The 21755-nt window shown below is 42.1% G+C and overlaps 1 protein-coding gene across 1 annotated transcript in view; it reads left to right on the forward strand.

The window, feature by feature from the left end:
- Positions 1–21755, forward strand: part of PDLIM4 (PDZ and LIM domain 4) — a 93546-nt gene that overhangs the window by 8091 nt on the left and 63700 nt on the right. The window contains exon 2 of the mRNA XM_050962794.1: positions 13566–13717. Coding sequence (XP_050818751.1) covers positions 13566–13717 — 152 coding nt within the window. The remainder of the gene's footprint in view (positions 1–13565; positions 13718–21755) is intronic.

Consider the following 21755-nt stretch of genomic DNA (forward strand, 5'->3'; position numbering starts at 1 on the left):
AACAACCAGGACTCATGGCTCTCTGATTTCCAGTCTAACCACTAGATACACACCCTGCCTGTAATTAAAATGATCATCTTATAAGTACAGCAGGCATATTTAAAATGCATTTGGATCACTTATGGCCCAGTCCTGTCCAGCTCCTACTGAAGTCTTAAGTATGTTTCTACTGAGTTCAGTCAGAGATGTCCCAAGCCTTTATGTTTGGAGCAAATGCAGATTTACTCCAATAAACAAATTACTCAAATTGTCCTGGGGACCTTAGTATATTAGTTCCCCTGTTGATTTCTGGGAGTGCAGCAGAAAACACATTTTCAGTATTGCCCCATAATTATACAAAACAAATGAATGTATGAGAAAGAACATATTTATAGTCTATTTTTGAATGATATAGCACTTACATGTTTGAATGGTGAGGTCATGCAGTCTTTAAAGAAAATTTAACAGCTCTAGGTTTTATTTTACATTCAGGAGAATATTTGTTGTGGTATAGGGTTGGGGGGTTGTAAAAGTTTCTGACAGAGCAGTTAAAAAAAAAAGGGTTGTTCTGATTCATATGAATTTTGCTGTAGGGCTGCCTGATAATCACTCTGGGTATCATTACAATCCTGAGCCTTTTAAACACATTACTTAAAATGTATATGCCATTCATTATTGTGATGTAGCCTAATAACCATTGATGGGAGACCTCGGACCACCAAATGTATGTTTTCCCCTGAAGGCCTTCAAGTTAAGCCATTGTTTAGTTCCTTGGTTTTGCGTCAGATCTCTGCAACTCTGTATTTGATTATGCTCGTTTAATGTAGCTGGTACTATTTAATCTATTGCTGTAATCAGTTTTTGATTAGAGCTTCCAAACAGATTAAATTAACTGCTAAATGTGCATCAGTCCTAAAACTAGTATTGCAAAGATAGCCTTTGCCAGATATATATCTCCTGTATGACAGAACTAAGAGTTGGTAGCTGTTTCTTTTATTCAAAGTATATTTATATACACTCGATTTATAACAAGCTAAAATGTAATTTAGAGTAAGTTGATCCTTTTGGCTATAAGGAAATCACTTTGTGTGTGTCAGGTGTTCTCATGTGTCTATCCTAATGAGAACTAATTGTAAGATCTATCGAGAACGAGAAACTTGGGCTATTGCAACTACATTTGTAATGACACTTAAAATTCATTTAAACTAAAGGTGAGAGCTAGTGGAATTAGATTTAATATATTTTTATTGCTTCCTAAATGGTCTGCCTTCAGATTTTATTAAATAGCCATGAGAAGAGAATAAAAATCTCTTGCTGTTCAGCTTTGGAGTTTGTTTAGAAGAAAATACCAGAGAGAGAGCCTAATGCTAATTACTCTAATCAAGCTCACTAATAATCCAGGGTAGGAAACTAGGTGGAAGGAATGATTCATGTAGTTCCAGTCATACAAGGTCTGACCTTGGCTTGAGTTTAGCAAAATAAACCTAATGCACCCTAAAATACTGTAGCTCTTTGCCAGACTTGACAAAACAGAAAATGTTCTACACGCTCAGGGGGATTTACAGCGTTTAAAAAATGTTAGTATAATGACAACATTAGCTCTAAAATAAAATTTGAACTATTGCTCTGTTAAGACAGGTGTTGAGAGTTCTTGTGAAAAGACCTGTAGCCAAAAAGCTAGATACTTTGGAGCTATTTTTTATTAATCCAGTTTCTCCCTCTAACCAGTATCAAGATGGTTAAAATGACTTTCCCAATACTAAAACCAAGTACTAAAACCAAGTACAATGATATTTTTCTCTTTGTCATGTAGAGCATGATAGGCCCCATTGCAATCAGTACATTTGCAGTCGTATGCAAAGTATTTTAGAATTTCATCTCCCAGTGTGCTGGCTGTTACGTTGCTGGTTGTGCAAAATTTCATAGCGAGCCAAGGTTTGAGCATTGTGTTATTCAGTAGTGGTCTTTATACCCTCTAGGGAGAGAAATCTATCACTTTTGTGCATATATAAAAACAATATTTTTGTTATTTATATTTTGATGGGGAACAATACCACTAGGATACCTACCCCGCTCTCCAAGAGCATTACTACCAATATAATATCCAAGCATCACAAAGTCCATTTCAAAATCCACGCCATTACCGATCCTTTTGCATGGAATGCACCAGTATGAAGGAGCTATGCTGGCAGTTCCATGTTTCAAATTCATGTCTACCAGAACTTCCAAGGCATTTGGTGTCATTTGTGTGCAATCCACAGTAAGATTTCCGATATTTAAAAATACAGTAAAATCAACCTACATCTAGCTCCAGAACAGAAGGTTTCAAAAACATTTGTTAGCTCAAATACTGCATATTGCACAAGGACAGTGCCTCCACCCCTGCAGTCAATGGGAGTTTTAACTTTGCCTTCAGTGAGGAGTCTAGGCATCACGTGATCAGTTTTCCCACTAGGGAAGGGGCAGTGGTAGCTTGAAGGTAAATTGCAAATGTACTCATTCCTTGAACTTTCATAGTCAATTACAACATAAATAAATGAATAAATCCTGATTTTTTGTGTTTTTACATCTACCTACCCTGATAAAGTGTTACTGTCACTACTCTTGGTTATTACTGTCTAAAGGAGATTACATACACTTACCCCTCTGATTGGGAAACCCAGTACTCTTCAGATAAAAAGCCATAAGCCGCTTCTGTTTGTCTCCTGTAAAGCACGCAGGAGATTGCTCCAAAACTGCCCTAAGCCAGACCACTTGCATTCCAGGAAGTGACTGGTGGGATGGAGGTTTCCAGTCAGTGCTGCAGGGGTAATACAGCTGCAGTTTGGTCCTGCTGCTGAGGGTAATGAGTAGGAATGACTCTGCTTGTTGTGGACTAGCAAAGGGGATTGATAAGGGGAAGCAAACTGTATCCGATACCTTTCAGGGTACCCTTGTTTGCAGCATTGTGGTGTCCAATTCGGAAGGGCCCACTTTTTAAAAAGTATTTAATTACTTAAAGATGCAGCTAGGTGCCTTGTGGGATTTTCAGAAATGCCTGCTTGCCTGTCTGTATCTTTAGGGGCCCAAATACCTTTTAAAATGTGGCTCTGGGTAAACTTTCTTGAAGCAACAGCTCTTAAACTAAAGTATAAATGCAGACTTGTCGCTTGCCTCCTATTGCTCAGTCACTGTCATTTTTAATTCTCTAACCTGAACAATTTATATAACAGGTTTGTGTAATTTATAGGTTTCAGTCATTCTCGGCCTTTTCCATCTTTGACCAAGGTGAGCCTCAAAGATCTGGACTGGGCTTCAAACTGCAAGGAAGCCTGGATCTAGGTTTTGATTTGGATCCATCTGTATTTTGAATGTAAAACTGTTTTCAAATATCTTGCAATCTCTCCATTCTGAATTTCTTAACCTACTTATTAATGTCTTTGTTATTACCAAATTTCTTTGTTGTGGGAAAGATGCACATGGATTGGAATTAAACCTCTTTACTCTCTCCCATGAACTATGCTAAAACTAAAAGCTTAATAAAATAAACAGGAAAATATTAGATGTGGTGGTGATGGGAATTGAGCTTCATTGGTAGATAGCTTAACTTTTGATTCTTCCTATTTAAAAATCTTGCTGTAAGAAATACTGCAGTGGTACATGGCCTGCTGTCTGAGGATAGAGCATGTTCATTTGTTCTCTCTGATAGCTGTGAATTTTGTCACATTTTTGTTAGCTGGTCAGATGTGGTCTTTCTTAGGCTTTCATCTGAGCCTTTTGATCATGCTTATGGAACTGTGTGTTCCCCTAACTTGCCTATAACCAAGTTCCGCTGATAGAGAGCAAAAAAGCAGTGTTGGAGAGCTGGGAAGACCGAATCTGTATCGTTCTCTGGTGGCCCATGGGAACTCTTCTGAAAAGGTAATATAGCCCCAGGCTACAATGGAGCATCACTCCCGGGAAGCTGGGGCAACCACCTCTGACCATGGAGCAGCCCTAGAAGGAGAGAACATCTACACAGATGGTCCAAGCCTGTAGCAGCTCTTGGGGGATCCACAGAATTTGAGTTGCAGGCCCCCTGCTCAGGGGATGTATGCCTTGCTCTTTGTGAAAGAATTTGGAGGACACTCTGGAAGGGGGAACCTTGCAGAGTTTTCCTCCCTCTTTGCCCCATTGCCATGGGTTTCACCATAAGTGGGGCACAATGGGACATTCAGGCTTTGGGTCACTCTGGTTGGTTCCTTGTTGTGCAGGGAGTGTTGAGTTTGATCTCCTTGAGGGAAAGCATAAAGTGCATATGTGTGTGTGTGTGTGTGTGTGTGTGTGTGTGTATGTTTCAAGTATAAACAATGTCCTTAGGAAATCAAGTTGCGCATCTCCAAACTCCAAGCTCATTACAGTATAAGCAACAGTTGTTGGAATGTTTTCTTTTACTGGCTTGATGTCTGACATGAGCACTTATAAAGCATACACAAACTCCAGTGGTCAGATAAGATAGTAACTGGTATTTTTGTTAAATCTCTTCCATAATATCTAATTATCCACTTAACTGTGTTTTCTCTTAACTAATGGAGTAATGTAGCTTGGCCTAGCGACACCACCCACAGCCAGGGTCATACATTTGAAAGCAAACTCTCCACATTAGTCTCTGGGGAAGCAGACTTCACATCATGACGGAAATGTGTCAGTCTCCAGGGGAGAGAGCCGACCACTCCACACATCAGCAGCTGCAGGCAGCATCACAAAGAGATTCATTGAGGCTGCTGCTCCCCCTGCTCTTGGAGGGAAGGAAGGTGGTGGGTGGGTGACAGTTCTGAGAGAGGATGGGGATGTGTGTGAAAATTCTCTTAAACCCAACAACAGCTCGGTCTTTAGCTGAGCAAACATAACTTGTTCGTAATCATAACTGTATACCCCTTCTCCTGCCTCCCCCATAACCCAAATTAGCACCTCCTCTGGGTTTCTCAGCATTTCGTATTTTATCCATGAACATCTTAGCTCTGGGTTATGGACTCGCTTTTTTGGGGTCTTGTACAATGCAGAACATATTTAATAATTCATCTCTCAGGAGCCCTTTCTCCCTTTTTCTGTCCCTGTGCTTGGTGCAGGAGCAAAGAATTGTGCCACAGGCAGTGGATTTCTGTTGGCTTTGCACAGACTCCTGGGTTTTTCAGCCCTTTTGCGGGAATGCCTGCTTCCTGGTATAAATTAGAGTGTCGGGGATGCTCTCTCAATTGCCTGTGACCTTCTAAGGCCATCCAGCAGATGAGACCAGCCGGAGCACAGTGTGCTGTGGCTATACCTTCTCTCCTGGGTGCTAAGAGGAGGAGGGGTATTGTAGAGCAAAGGGATGCTTACTGGGACTGTTCTGCCCATAATTTTAATTCTAGTTTTGGAGTGCATTACAGATGACAGATGTTTCCAGTGTAGTTCATAAGGCAGACAACTGTGCTGTGTGATCACCTCAATAGTGAAACACATGGGAGTTCTTGTGTTTTCATAGCTTCATTTATTTATTTTCAATCTCTGTACATTTGCACAGAAAACTTCCCCAGAAAACATTACTGGCCCAATGCAAATTAATACTTTACATCCTTATAGTACCTTCTAACTGAAAATTCAGGAATACTTTGCAAATATTGATCTGACGCCAGGCCTGTATTAAAAAGTTAGGTCAACCCAGCTGCATTGCTCAGGATGTGAAAATCCACACCCCTGAGTGACACAGTTGAGCCCTAAGCCTGGATCAGGCATGGCTGATCAGATATCTGCACTATGAATCAAACTAATTCCATTGGGCTAGATAGGAATGCTGCCATATGGATTTATATTGGCTGACAACGTATCCAATTGGAGAGGGTATCTGGTGGGGGTAGTGCAGAGATTTTGAGTCCTGGCCAATGCCCTTTAACATCTTTGTTAATAGCGTTGCAGGGAGAGTGAATGGAATGTTAATAACACTTTCAGTTGACACTAAGTACTGGTTGATTGTAGTGTTGTTGGTTCCAGGATATTAGAGAGACAAGGAGGGTGAGGTAATCTCTTTTACTTCAGTTGGTGAAAGAGATAAGCTTTTGAGCTTACTCACAGCTCTTCCTCAGGTCTCTCTGTACCTTTTCCAGACTGTCGCTGTGGCAGCGGGCAGTGTTTTTTCACACCCATGAGCGACATAAATTTTGCCAGCATAAGTGGTAAAGAAGACATGGCCTACGCTTGAAAGCTTGTCTCTCTCACCAACAGAAGTTGGTCCAGTAAAAGAGATTACCTCACCCACCTTGTCTCACTAAATATTGGCTAATTTAAAGGCCTCAAGTCAAAGTATTTAAATATTTCTTTAAGCCCATAGTGTTTACAGTGTATTTGGCCTGAAGTCATTGTCAATTCGTTACTGCTATGAATGGATATTGAGCTAAACATTAGCATCTGTGTACTAATGTTCTTCAGGGCTTGGCTACACTGGAGAGTTGCGGCGCTGGTGGTGGGTTTACAGTGCTGCAACTTACTCTCCGTCCACACTTGCAAGGCACATACAGCGCTTCATCTCCCTGGCTGCAGCGCTGGCTGTACTCCTGCTCTGCCTGGGGTATAACGATTGCAGCGCTGGTGATGCAGCGCTGCTCCGCCAGTGTGGCCACCAAAAGCACTGTAATTGGCCTCCAGATGTATTCGGAATGCATTCAGAATGCCTGTTCAGCCGCTCCCAACAGCGCTGCAAATGCTGCAAATGTGGCCACACTGCAGCGCTGGTAGCTGTCAGGGAGGCCACACTGCAGCACTTTCCCTACACAGCTGTACAAAGACAGCTGTAACTCCCAGCACTGTACAGCTGCAAGTGTAGCCATACCCTTAGTGTGCTAGACAGCTTAGCACTGAATGCTATGAAAAAATAGTGTCTTCCTGTGATCTATGAATTATGTGCAAGTATTATATGACACATCTGACCTGAACTGTTTCCATTTAAAATGCATTCCTCTCACAAGCTACATCATGGGTGTTGACCATCTGAAGAAGACAGGGTTCCTAAATCAAAGAATGTTAGGGCTTGGCTACACTCGAAACTTCAAAGCGCTGCTGCGGGAGCGCTGCCGTGGCAGCGCTTTGAAGTGTGAGTGTGGTCGCGGCGCCAGCACTGGGAAAGAGCTCTCCCAGCGCTGCACGTACTCCACCTCCTCATGGGGATTAGCTTGCAGCGCTGGGAGCCGCGCTCCCAGCGCTGCGGCACTGTTTACACTGGCGCTCTGCAGCACTGTATCTTGCAGCGCTCAGGGGGGTGTTTTTTTCACATCCCTGAGCGAGAAAGTTGCAGCGCTGTAAAGCGCCAGTGTAGCCAAGGCCTGAGTCACTGTTTTCAACTGGTTGTAAAAGACCGAGAATCTGATCATCTTTTTGCTTACACAGCTATAAAACAGGAGCAGTTGCACTGAAGTCTTACAGTTTACACTTGTATAAAGGAGAATCAGGCTGAGAAGAAGGAGGTGACAACTGTCCAGGGGCTTTTGAGCAGGATCAGCTGCAAAGAATTTTAAATATATAAAATTAAAGTAGATATTCTCACACATATACTTTGGGACCAGCTGGAAATGCTAACTGTACACAGGTGATTATTGCACAGTATTTGCCTCCTCTCTTGCAATGTGATCAGACCCTTGTGCCCCTATGCAATCCCGCTGACTTCACTAGGATAAAAGGCTCTGTGCAAAACTCAACATACAGACAGCCCAGATACTGAAGAGTTTACAATATAGACAAAGCGGGCACAGGCTAGACAAGATGTACTGGGAATCCCAGAGGGGGAATCCCATATTGACTCACTTCTTTTGGCCATCATGGAAGAATTGAGTCTTCACTTAATAGTCTCCAGGGAAGGTATCCCAATGTGTATGCCAAAGTTGCTTCCTCAAATAGCTTGAAATGATAACAGGTGGCTCTGCTCAATAACAATTGCAGATGTTGATAATGAGTGTCTTTATTTTTAACTGTTTCCACTGGAATTAAAAAAAAATCTTCATGGAAATATGGAGATTATGGGGCAGATCACTGTCTGGTATAAATTGTCATAACTCCATTGCAAACAGCTTACTCCAGCTGAGGATCTGTCTGCATGGATCATGGATATTGTCTTAGATTTTGTAATAGTTTTTTTTTTTTACATAATCTTAACTATGGAACAGTTTTGTTTTGACACTTGTCCCTTGTAATAAAAGTTTGTTTTCAACAATGATAATTTCCAGCATCCTTATTGTCACAAAGCCTCAATAGACTATTCACAGATCCTTATTTTGTCTTAAAAACACCCCATTCTAGTTCATTACCTTCAGAAGCATGCACAAGTAAAGTTCCTTTGAAAATTGTCCAGAGCTCTGGTTAGGAAAGTGACTTTAGAGAGATATAGAATAAATTAATAATGTGAGCTGGCACATATTTTTAGTAGTGTTTTAATTCCCTAATATGTGCGTGCTCACTCTCAGACCCTGCTGGCATATACTTCATTCATGTCACATGTACTTTGGTTATTTATCAAAGCAGGCTCCAGGTCTAGCCGACTGGAGGCATGGATCACTCTGCCAAAAGCCCTGTGCCAAAAATCTCATTTGATTTATGCCACTTTAACTCCACTGATTTTCAGAACATGCCCTTTAGTGAATTCAAGTCAGACTGAAACACAAAATTACTGGGAAAAAAATCATTAATACAAGTTAAGGGTGCCCTAGGGATAGCTTTTACCCTTCCAGAACATGGATTTCAGCAGAAACTAAGGAATACAGAGTTAAGGCAAATGCCCAAAGTGGGTTTCAAACTTCAAAGTTGCAGGCCAAGGAGGCATTAAGTGGCCCATTCATCTCACTGAGATGTTCTCAGAGGAAAGAGAATACTCCATGTTGATGAACATAGCTTGAAACAATAGCTCTGAGATGGGTGAACTTAACCATTCATGTCAGTGGGTGCTCCCTTCCTGCCAGCAGTGCAGGAGAGTTTCTGGTGTGTGTTAAGCACACTGGTTCTTACCCCTCATCCCAGTGTTTTTGGTCATTGCTCTGAGCATGCCTGTTTTAAGCTCCCGTTCCTGAAGGGCTGGGCTTCCCCAAATCCCAGCTAACATGGGGGTAGGGAGGAGGGCTTGGATACGGCAGAAAGGAAAGCCCTCCCCCAGAACTTGGCTCACATAAGGGAGAGGGAGGGGGGTCAAACTGTCAGATACGCAGGGAACCCCAGATCCCAGCTCACATAGGATGGTAGAGAGAGGGATGCCCATATCCCTGTTGTCCCCTGGTTCCCTGCTATTCAACCCATGTCCCCTTCCCAGTGCCCTTCACCTGAGACCCCTGCCTCTCTCCCCTCCCCTACCACCTGTCACCATTTGTCACCTTCTCTTTGATGCAGCCCCCAAACCTCTCTCACTCCATTTCCCTCCCTTCCCCCAAAAGGCCCCTTCCCTTCCAGTAAAATCATTTGCATATCCAATTACAATTTTTTTTATTATATTCTCCAAAATAACCTCCTCACATGCCCCTCCTCCCCCAACAGAGACAGATTTTACAGATATGCCTCCCAACTTTTCAGGTTTCTGCCCAAAGAGGGTCAGGTTCAGAGGCCTACTGCTTATCTCTTTGAGCTCTCCAGCTGGTGTGAAACTTCCAAGGCTAACAATCCTATTAATTCATCTCTCTCCACACTCAGGATAATCAATTTGGCACGAAAATTAGGCCTGTGGGTCAGGTTTGCGACAAACCAAACTGAAGAGGCAAAATATTTTCGAAGTAACCTTTTAATTTTGATTTCCCCAAAGAGCTGGTGAGTTCCATGTCTGTTCTCTTGTGGGGTAACTTCCGAGCATTGGACACCCTAGCACAATGAACTAAGCCCTGGTCTGATGTCTGTGTGACCAAAAACGAGTTGCCGGAATCTCTCAATTTATAAGAAAAGCTGTTTTGTTTCTCCTTGGAGTTATATCTTGGGAACCCCTTGTTCAAATGGCCCCAAATTTGGATCAATGTCAGAACCGGAGGGTACCAAATTTCAAGGCTAACCATGAGTAACCATGTAGATCTTAGAGCAGAGTCAAGCTTTAAACACAAACCTGGTCTTAACTACAGTAAAGCTGTTACCCTGCTATAAAAGTTCCCTTATCCAATTAGTGTGGCAACAACCAGACATAACTTCACATTTTCATGCCTATAAAGGCCCTGATCATGCCCTGGGATTTTTCTGTGGGTCCCTGTATCCATGGAGAATCCCACTGAAGCCCATGTAAGTCTTCCCTAGAACAGAGATTCTCAACCTTTTTCTTTCTGAGCCCCCTCCCCCCCATGCTGTAAAAACTCCACAGCCCACCTGTGCCACAACAACTGGTTTTCTGCATATAAAAGCCAGGGCTGGTGTTAGGGGGTAGCAAGCAGGGCAGTTGCCTGGAGCCCCATGCCCAAGGGTCCTCCATGAAGCTACATTGTGCAGGCTTTGGCTTCAGCCTTGGGTGGCAGGGTTCTGGGCACAAGCTTAAGACCCATATGGTGGGGCTTTGGCTTTCTGCCCTGGGCCCCAGTGAGTCTAATGCTGGCCTTCTCGGCAGACCCCTTGAAACCTGCTCGAGGTCGCCCAGGGGGCCCCAGACCCCTGGTTGAGAAACGCTGCCCTAGAAGATTCAAATGCAGTTGGGGCCAAAGCCAGCATGTTAGAGGCCCCCATTAATATCCACTTCTCAGTGGCTTGAATTTGGCTCAGAATGTCAATGGGATCATCTCACTGCTGTAAATCTGGAGAAGTTAGCCTGTAGTGCTTTAAACATAATTCAGCAACCAATTCAAATGTTGGGCCTGACACATATTACTACCTCCCAGCTAATTAAAGGACCAGTGTTTATATCCCAAGCAGATGAGACTTTGAAAGGCATTTCCATGAATAGCATAAAATAATTTCCAATATGAGAAAGTTACCAAAGTAATTTTAAATAAATTGCAAACTAAAAATAGGAAACCACAAAGAACGCTGTTTATGAATGGCTTATTCTCCAAGTAAGCTCTGATTTAGTTAAGCTGAATGGTGGGGGAAACTCTATCATGAATCTAGATTTTACTTGTACATTATAGAAAATGGACACTTTCATCACAGTGGAGCCTAAAAATGAAGGAGGTGGAAAGCCCAATGGTTTGTACAGAACAAAATAAGCCATCTGAAAACACTGAAAAGTAAATAAGAAATGCTGATTCATAATGTCAAAAGCATCAAAGGGCCTAGTGCAGGTTGCTTGTTCTGAATAGACATGAAAAGAGGTTCTGATCTCCCCATAAGCCCTTAGAGTTCATGCCCCACTGGTACTCTGTACCCATCACCATGAAGGGGGTATTCTGTGACAAGTGGCATAGTCAGTATGTTTTAAACTGGATGCTCCCTGCCCTGTTCACTCAATGTCTTTCCACATTATTCCTGCTGGGGGAACAAGTTGTGCCGGCAGAGGGCTCTGTGTGGTGTTGAGGCTGGATCAGAACATGAGTTCATATGATACTCCTCTCTAATACAAAATGGGCCTCAAAATCAAAATGTCTGCCTGAGCCTATTAGCCAGGTGATATTGCTATTGCCCTGGTCTCCCTCTCACCCCTTGTCTGTCTCACTACATCTGTCATATTTAAACTTAGACTCTCTCTTTAAGGCAAGAATCATGTTTGTGCTTGTTTATTAAGGTCCCTAGTGTGTCTCTGGAGGCTCAGAATAAATAACACACTGCGGTGTGCATGCCTGGTGGCATCCAGTAATCAACTAGGGCCTGAATTGGGTCCCAGGTGTTTGATACAATTGATATATGTGGTTTGTTATCCAGTTTGTTCCTTGCATCCATCCAAACAATGCATGGATGGATTGGAGAGAGTAAGGGAGACAGTACGGAGCTGAGTAGCGATCCTGGTTTTTGAATCACATGTTGAATATAGCATAGGAAATTTACTTTCTAGGGATGTAAAGTGTGGGGATTTTTTTATTTAAAAACATTTTCCTCTTAGAGATCCTTTGAAGTGACCAAGTCACAATGTTGGAAAATTTCCCTTTCACTTTATTCTCAAACCAAACAGTTGTGTTTGGAGGTTTCTTTATGTCGTTAATACTGTCATTCTATAGCAGCAGGCCGGTCACCTGCAATCCATATAAAAAAGCATAGTCCAATTTAAGAGTAAGATGCAACAGAGATTACGGGTTGTGTGTAATAGGAAAAAATCAAAGCCAAAAAGTTTTCGTGAGAAAGTAAAGTTGCCAAGAGACAGTTGTTAGAGGCTGTAATTCCATGACTAATTTGTAATTTATACTTGGATGGGGAGGTGGAATCTCTAGTCGATCCTAAATTAGACTTCTTTTTAATCCTAATTTGTCTGTCAGAGATGTACCTTGGTAATTCTGCAAAATAATATGTTGAAGCAGTCACACATCTCTTGAGAGACAGGATTATTCTGGTATAAATAAAGACTGTCATTAAATGGTATCCAAAAACCATCAAATTTAAAATGCAATGAGAGATGAATAAATACAAAATCTAACAGACTGCACTTTCTCACTAGATAAACCATGCTGGTGACTCTCATAGCAAGTGTGTGGAAGCATAAACAGATGCTCTGAATGACTGAGGAGGAAATTTGAGGACAAACATTTAGCTATCAACAGTTTATGCAGTTAGACACACGTTTATTGGCAACTGTACTGCCTACATATTACATAATTTTTTATTTTTGCAAAAATTAGAAATATACTGGGCCAGATACAGGCAAATGCCCACTGCTTTGAATAACTATGGCTCACTCAGACCTATAGTGTTCGGCCCTAAATCTGTACAATCCAACCACAACTGGTACCTGGACATGTCATTAGTTTCTCCAGAAAGGTATTCTAAGCTTAGTGAGATTTTGGCATTAATACAAAAACAGTAGGGGAAAAGTGATGGAGATTTAATAAGCATAATGATATTTCATTCAAGATTGGAAAGAGACATGTAATTTGAGCAGCAGTTGGGGAAAGCTGATGTAGAATATCACATCTCTGAAGGAAGCTGTTAGCATAACTGCTATGATGCTTCTCTTTGTTTTTGCCAAAAAACTCCCACCAACTTTCATTTTTTCAGCACTCTTCAGAAGTTGGTTCTCAAGCATGTGATGGAGCCTGGGAATAGAGGCTGGGATTTTCAAAGGATCCCAAGGGATTTTAGGTGCCCAGATCCCTTTGAGTGAAGGTCTACATTACATTTTTGAATGTAAAAAAGCAAGTTTGCAAAGAGAATGTTATCAAGTGCTCATGGAAGTCAATGGGAATCTTTTAATTTACTTCAAAGAGCAGATCCATATCTAGAATCATCCAGTGTGTCTGCAGAACACAGTCTTCGGGGGAGAAAATAGAGCACCCCAAAATTGAGGCTACTTCTGAAAACACACCCAAACTGGTAAATATCTTCATCCCAGACAAAGCACAATGGCCTTCTCCACTGAAAACTGTTCACTCGCAGCTGCTTTGGTAACAGGAAGTTTGCTACAGTCCCTTCCTTTCCAAAGAACTAGTCCTCTTTCTTTAACTGTTATGTGTTCTCACACAAAGCATCCTTTTTAGTAGCACTTTTTTTTTTCTTTCCTTGTGTAGATTAATCCTGGGAGTAAGGCAGCCATGGCTAACCTGTGCCCCGGAGATATTATTCTGGCAATTAATGGAGAGAGCACAGAAAACATGACTCATTTAGAAGCACAAAACAAGATCAAAGCATGTATGGACCAGCTGATGCTATCTGTGAACAGGTAGGTGTCTGCATTTTCCCTTCAAACACTTACACCTCTACATAGTAACTGCGTCCATATTTGTAACTAAATGTCCCCTTTCTTGAGGTGCTCTTCTGCAACCCCATGGCAACCATGAGCACTTTCCTGTTTTCCTCTGAATCTCTGAGCTGTAGCATCTTTCCTAGCTAAGGAGGACTGGAAGGCAGTTCGTGTTGGAGCAGATCTGATGCGACATCTTAATGCCCTAAAATAATCACATCTAAGTGACCCTAAGGGCTTGTGTACATGGGGATGCTCAGTGAAGTTAAAAGTAAATCTACTAAAGGTGTGAAGTCAACATGCATAAATTAAAGAGCATTTCATTCAGGAGTAAAATGGCCATAGTACGTAGTTCACTGTAATGTAATCCTCGTCCAAGGATTCCAGGGAGGATTAAGGACTTGTCAAAGCACATTAACTGTTAATGTGCATCAGTAGGTCCAGTTGGACAGATAGTGTAAGGCAGGCTAGTGCGGGGTAAATTCACACCCCAGTTTGTGGTGAACTAATTGTTTGCACGGACAAGCCCTTAATCCACCCTGGAATCCTTGGATGAGGATTAAATTACAGCAAATTATGGTCACTTTACTCCTGAATGAAACACCCTTTAATTTATGGATATTGACTTCACACCTATTAGCTGATTCACTTTAACTCTCCTGAGTGTCCCTGTACAAAGGAGGTCTAAGGGCTGGTCTACACTAGCTTCATCGCTGGGTAAAAAATCCACAACCCTGAGTAATGTAATTAAATTGACTTCATCCCCGGTGCAGACAGTGCTAGGTCAGTGGAAGAATTCTTCTGTTGACCTAGCTACCGCTTCTCAGGGAGGTGGATTGCCTACGTCAGTGGGAGAATGCCTGCTGTCTGTGTAGGTAGTGTCTACACTGCAATGCTACAGAGGCACAGCTGTGCCACTGTAGCATTCAAGTATAGACAAGCAGCCCCAAGTATCCCTTCCGCTCCTACCAAAGGGCTAAGCATCCTGCCTCTGTTTGTGCAGGGAGCAGGCCACTGTGACCAGGGCTTCATTTATACATTTTATTGCATCTGCCAGTTTGTCCCAGGATATCATGCAAAGTTGGTACATCTGCAAAAGACTGGTCACTGGTCTCAGAATAAAGAATGACACCGTAGTGTATCAATAGGTTTGTTACTTAATGTGCCCCAATGGTTTGTGTATCTGCTCCAGGTAAACAAATGCTTTTAAAATGATGTTATAGAAAAGGTAGATATGGCAATATATATTCCAGGTCATTTGTATTTGAATTTGCATGAGCATACTGTAGGGCTTTTGGTAGAAGCAGATTTACATGTCTAAACATCCAGGCCTGTTCCCACTGAAAAATTCTCATTGATTTCAACGGGAGCACTCTTGGGACTGAAATCTGGACTTGGAGAAGCACCACATACATAGCATCTATTACCTTAATCTCTTTTGTCTACATGCCTTAGCAAACTTTCCAAGCTCTGCTGAGTGTTTAAACTTTTAGGAATGATTTAAAGCAAAACAGAAGTTCATGTAAATGGGTTTTGTTTTTCTTTCCACCGGAATTCATTTCCTGGCCAAATGTTTCTAATTAAATTACAAATTACTATAATTGTCCAGCCAAATGAGTGAGTTTTATGACGCACATTAATGACTAACGTGATCTATGATAGATATAAGTACACTTCTAAGATTTTCCACTTCATGTTAAAAAGGCATTTCCTTGTGTAAAGAGCTGCCATTCACTGTTTGTACTTCCTTTTAAAAATTGTTTAGATTGTTGGACCTTCAAACTTGGTCTGAAATCTAAGTAACTAGTTATTGGTGTTTCACAAAGCCATAGCCTTATTCCTGTGTATACAGTTTGGTCATTTATAAACAGCTGTCATAAATAAAGTAGAACTCTCTTTTAACATTAATATTTTAGTAGTATCCAGGGACCCTGGTCAAGTTTGGATCCCATTGTGCCAAGTCCTGGAGGAACAGAGTATATGGTCCTTGCCTCAAAGAGGTTAAGTGGTTTGTTTCACAGAAAGCTTCTTCACAAGCAGAGTTTCATATAACAAGAGAGGATCTATCAGGACTGCCACATCTCTGCTTCCCACAGGGAGTGGCTTTAGTAAGCGTGGCCTGTCTCTTCACAAAGTGGGGTTGTAGCAAGACTGAGAAACAGGGATTTCTCCTTACTCCTCTCCACACAATGTGGTAACGCTTCTCTGCTCCTTCTCCCCCTCCTTCTCTGCTTTACCATTTCCCCTTGGAACTACAGTGTGTCAAGGGGCTACCTGAAATGATTAGGGGTTTGGAATGGGTCCCATATGAGGAGAGATTAGAGAGGCTAGGACTTTTCAGGTTGGAAAAGAGGAGAATAAGGGGGGATATGATAGAGGTATATAAAATCATGAGTGGTGTGGAGAAAGTGAATAAAGAAAAGTTATTTACTTGTTCCCATAATATAAGTACTAGGGGCTACCAAATGAAATTAATGGGCAGCAGGTTTAAAACAAATAAAAGGAAGTTCTTCTTCACACAGCTCACAGTCAACTGTGGAACTCCTTGCCTGAGGAGATTGTGAAAGCAAGGACTGTAACAGGGTTTAAAAGAGAACTAGATAAATTCATGGAGGTTAAGTCCATTAATGGCTATTAGCCAGGATGGGTAAGGAATGGTGTCCCTAGCCTCTGTCTGTCAGAGGGTGGAGATGGATGGCAGGAGAGAGATCACTTGATCATTGCCTGTTAGGTTCACTCCCTCTGGGGCACCTGTTGTTGGCCACTGTTGGCAGACAGGATGCTGGGCTGGATGGACCTTTGGTCTGACCCAGTTCTTATATTCTTCAAGGGGACTAGCACAGTGGAACCTTCTTATGCTGGAGTAAAGCTTCACTGTAGGTTACCCTCCACTGAAATGCATTGAAATGGAGCTCTCACTCCACTGGAATGGAGTATCATCCTATGTGAATTCATGAAGGGCACAAATAAATCCCCTACTGATGTCAGAGTTTTTCCATTAACTTTAATGGGAGCTGGATCAGGCAGGCCATTGTTATGATCAGATTCCAGTGTACACAGAGTAACCAATATATTACATTTGAAGACACGGGATGCTGGCACCAGAACATTGTAGCAATCTTTATTATACAGCGTCCTCAGGTTCTCAGGCAGAGGATCTTACAGCTAGTCAAGCTGCTTTATGGGAGCTCAGTCTGTTTAGTGTATCCAAGAGAAGGCTAAGAGATTACTTGATCACAGTCTGTAGGTTGCTCTGTGGAAGATTTCTGATAGTAGATGACTCTTTAGTTTAGCAGACAAAGGCATGGCAAGATCCAATGGCCAGAAGCTGAAACCAGGCAAATTTAGACTAGAAATAAAGTGGACACACATTTTTAACAGTCAGAGTAATTAACGTTTGCAACAATTTACCAAGAGATGTAGCAGATTCTGTCCTTTGGGATTAGATTTTTAAAGATATTCAGGTATTACTATGCTCAGCATTGTAACATATAACTGATTTAGGAGTCTAAATCTCATTTTCAAAAGAGATTTCGGCACTTATGAAGCTCATAAGTGCCTAAATCTCTTTTGAAAATAAGATTTAGGTTCCTGAAGCAGTCAGGGATCATAATGCTGAGTGCAGATACACCTAAATACCTTTAAAAATTGGGGCCCTGAAGTCTTTATATGGGATTTCATGTCTTTCTAAATGAGATGCTCTAAGTCAACTACAAGTTAACAGCTTGATGCAGCAATGGATGGGTGAGATTCTTTGGCCTCTGTTACACAGGATGGCAAACTGTGTAAGCACCTAATAACATGTGGCCAGTTATTGGGCCAGATAAAAGGACCCAGGCATCCATACACAATTCCCATTGACTTCCACAAGAGTAATACTGATGTCCCCGAGGACAGAGTTGGCTACAAAGTAACCATTTACTATGTGCTTTAACATAGGCCTGGTCTACACTGGGGGGTTTGATCTAAGTTATGCAGCTTTAGCTATGTGGATAACGTAGCTGAAGGCAACGTACTTTGATCAACTTACCGTGATGTCTTCATCGCACTGAGTCAACTGCTTCCACTTCCCCATTGACTCCGCCGGTGCCTCTCGCCAAACTGGAGTACAGAAGTTGACGGGAGAGCGCGCAGGGATCGATTTATCGTGTCTAGATTAGACACGATAAATCGATTCCCACTGGATTGATCGCTGCCCGCCGATCCGGCTGGTAGTGAAGACATACCCTTAGACTGGATCCTGCAGTTGTTTCATATATGAATATGTAGTTATTTATAAAGAAAATGTACCCTTAAGGCTATTGTGCCAATATAAGTTAATTACTGTAATATTTAAATAAGGCCTTTCTCCTGATAGGAAAAATTGAATAGTTTATTTTGTACAGTAAGGCAGGCAACTACAGTAACACTTCATTAGCTCTATTTTTAGCTTGGCCCAAACTGAGTGTTTGGTGACATGGCTGTTGGATTTCTCTGCTCAGTTCTGAATGATCTGTTGAGTTCCAGATAATCTTGCCCAATAATTAGTCATTGCTGAAGTCTGATCCAGGGCTATGTCATCAGTGAAAATGAATCACTGTTCAAGAGCTGCCTTTCTAAGAAAGAAGTGAGATCATTTGAGTGAGGGAACTACCTCTGGGGATAACAAGGATTTTTATTTTAATTGTCTAGTGTTACTATCCTCACAGTAGTGAAAATCTGCAGGTTTCCCATGCATTAGAAGTCATTTAGCCTGCACGGAGTCAGCTGACATACACTTGCGTCTGTCTATGAAAAACCAGAGGCAGTAGATTTGCATATGGGACACTGGTGCCCTTGCACTGTGCTATCAGCCTCCAGGCCTGCATTAGGCATAAGCTTCATAGGTAGCTGTTTAGGTGCCAGTTTTTGTAGGGTGCCTCTGGCCATGCCGCCCCACCTCTGCACCATTTGGAAGCTGTACAAGTATGGCTGTGACTCTGGCTCCCACCACAGTATCAGTGGTAGAAGGCTGGCACACACCAATCTGGCCACCTCTGCAAAGGAGTTCACTAAAGGTGCTCCCACCGCTCCCCATTCCACACCACTACCACCAATTGGGGCTGAGAGCTGCCACCTCCACAGCTGTGGCTCACTGACCCCCAGCATGGCTTCTGGGAGGGAGTCTTCCCCATTAAAGGTTCCCTTTCACTAATGAGGCTCCAGCCCAGCCACTGCATGGCCAGAAAGCTGGTTCAGGGATGCAAAATAATGCCTAACAGCACTGTCTCTGTCAACTGTAGGCCGTTAATGAGCCAAAACACTCTAACGGTTGCTTACTTAATTTTCTCTCCGGCTTTGGGTTAAGAGGATAGACCTTTCCATAGCAGCCAATGCAGTCAGCTGACACACGTTAACTTCACGATTGGTAAACCATCAAAGGTTTGGATATGGTCCAGACAAGCATACAGAACAAGTTGAGTCTGTCCAATTCGTCTGGAGTTCTTCCAGGGTCAAGTTTTCCATGAGATTTGAGCCACTTCCATTTCTGATCAGGGCTGGAGGTACAAAAGGCCAGCCTCTTTTGTGGGTATTTTTCATTGGCTTTGCACTACACCTGCTGAAGAATCTAGCTCCTTAGGGATTTGCTTTGAACTGAGTTCTAAAAAGACACCGAGATGCAGGGTGTTGACCACTTCTTACTCCTGTGCAAGTACTGCACATATTTCTGAGACATGGAATTCTTACACCGACGCCCTCCTATCTCAGTGATTACGTGAACGTTTTCCAAGTTGTGTCCTTGATGTGTTTCACCTCTTTGTTTTCTTCTAGATAAAAAGTAATTTGCTGGTCAGCAAAAATCTTTTTTTTTTAATTTGCTTATTTTTTAGCTCACAAATTAGAACAAAAGTGGGGGATGTGTGAATGAAACATGTTTGAGATAGCAGGGTTATTTATTGTTTTGTTACTCTTTTGTATCTGCTGAGTGAGTACTTATGGAATTTGTTGCTGCAAATATTTTGCCAAATAAGGCATCACCCAAATCCAGTGTGACTAATCATCGTGTAAAGAGAGTAGAGGACCGCTCAATGAACATCTTTCATCCTTTTCTTTCTTTTGGGGCTTTCCATCCAACACCCTTTTCTCACTGAACTCTCGACATTATGCGCTATTCAGATACGTAACAAGATTGTTTTTGTTTCCAGATTGTGTACATCACATACCCTTTGACTCCCACTGGAAAGTTCAGCAGGAAAATCAGAGACTGGATGAATAATTTATAAAAAAGAAAGAAGTCCGATCTTTTGAAAGAAAACAAATTAACAGCCCTGGACACACTAACGGCCTGAGTTTTAGAGGTGCTGATCAACCACATCCCTCATTGACCTTGGGAGTTGTGGGTTGCATAGCCCGTCTGTAAAACTGGGTCATATAAGGCACTCAGATGCTGTGCTGGTGCGCATGGTATAAAAACCCAGAGTGACTGAAAATGTATTCAGCACAGAGTTGGTGCAGTATAGGCAATGAAAACTTTCCTGTGCTGCCCAGCCTGTGCACCTGAACAATATTTTGGAAGGAGCACCTCAAGCAGTAGGTCTTTCACCATCACGTGGGATCTGTTGATAAGGGGCAGAGATGACTTCATGGATAGATTGCAAATAGTTGTGTAGTTGACATAAGAGCAGTGTTGGTTATGATGGGTCAGATAAGCTATAATATATTTTTTCTATTCCCTGATTGGATAGCTGCATAAACACGTCCAGCACAAATACAAACACACATGCAATTTTGAAATTCACAGGCATGAACATCCCTGCCAGTTACACTGGATCACATGACCATTGGTGATGAGTGATCACAAAGGGAGTATGACAATAGCCAAGGTGAAACCACATAGGAATTTGAGTGAATATTCATGGAATCTTTTTTAGCAATATCTACCAGCTTGGACTGTTCAGTAGAAGAGCAGCACAAAAAGTACCAGGAATTAAAATATGCTCATATGAGTAATGTCCTCTGGCTAAACCCGAAGAAGTCAAAGCAGAGTTCCTCTTCAGATTATTAGCAAATTCCTATTTTACAGTATTTGTGCTACACATAAAAATCTTCATAGCAAATGCTAACATACAGCGCATGCTGTATTATTTATACTGGATGATGAGTACTATAACTGACTTGTTTACATTTTGTGTTCAGTTTTGTTCTTAAATGAAAACACACAGTAAAGCCCAACCTGGAGGAAGGGAGCTTTCATTCTCTCTTTCTCTCTCTCTCTCTCTCTCTGCCTAGCAAAAGATATTATATAATATGGAAACTATATGATATTGCCTTCCTACACTGGATATTATTCACTAAAAATGTTAAGTATCAGAGGTTTACAGCAGGAGCTGGAGTGCCAAGACATTTAAGCTGAGATAGTCAGAGCTGCCCAGGGGATTTTGATAACTAAGTACCATTAATTTTAACTGAGAATTTGGCATCCAGATCCCTTAACGTTAGGTTCTATTCCTAGCTCTGACACATACTCCTTCTCATCCAAGTGTGCCGTCTGTTAGCCCTTCAAATCAAAGAAAAACCCAGCAATTGGGGAAAGGGTGATGCACTTCCCCTCATTGTCTGCCAACTGTAGAAACCTCCAGAATTGGACTTTGGAGACACCTGGCAATTGGGGAGATCCTGGGCAGCAGGACACCTGGAGGAGCTATGCTGTCAAGCAGCGAAAAACAACTGAGGTGCAAGGGGAACAGCAGTGTAGACAAAAGTGACTGTGCTGCATCTCAGAGTATCAGGGATGAAACCCCTGGTTGAGATTTTAAAAGGAGGACTGTAAGGAAGTTCTCATAACACTCATAACCTAAGTCCCCCTTGAGCACACCTGATATTGTATATGACTGGGCATGAGTTAACTTCACTGTCTTAATGCATGTGCCATGTGGAAACTGGCATTTCTACCTTCAAAGCATAGAAGGATTGTCAGATCTGTGTCCCAAGACTGGTGGTGATACAGCCTCCTGGTCACCAAAAATTAATGCTTGCATCGCCAGGGTTGGCCACCTAA

Source organism: Gopherus flavomarginatus, chromosome 7 (assembly GCF_025201925.1).
Source record: "Gopherus flavomarginatus isolate rGopFla2 chromosome 7, rGopFla2.mat.asm, whole genome shotgun sequence".
Classification (NCBI taxonomy): Eukaryota; Metazoa; Chordata; order Testudines; family Testudinidae; genus Gopherus; species Gopherus flavomarginatus.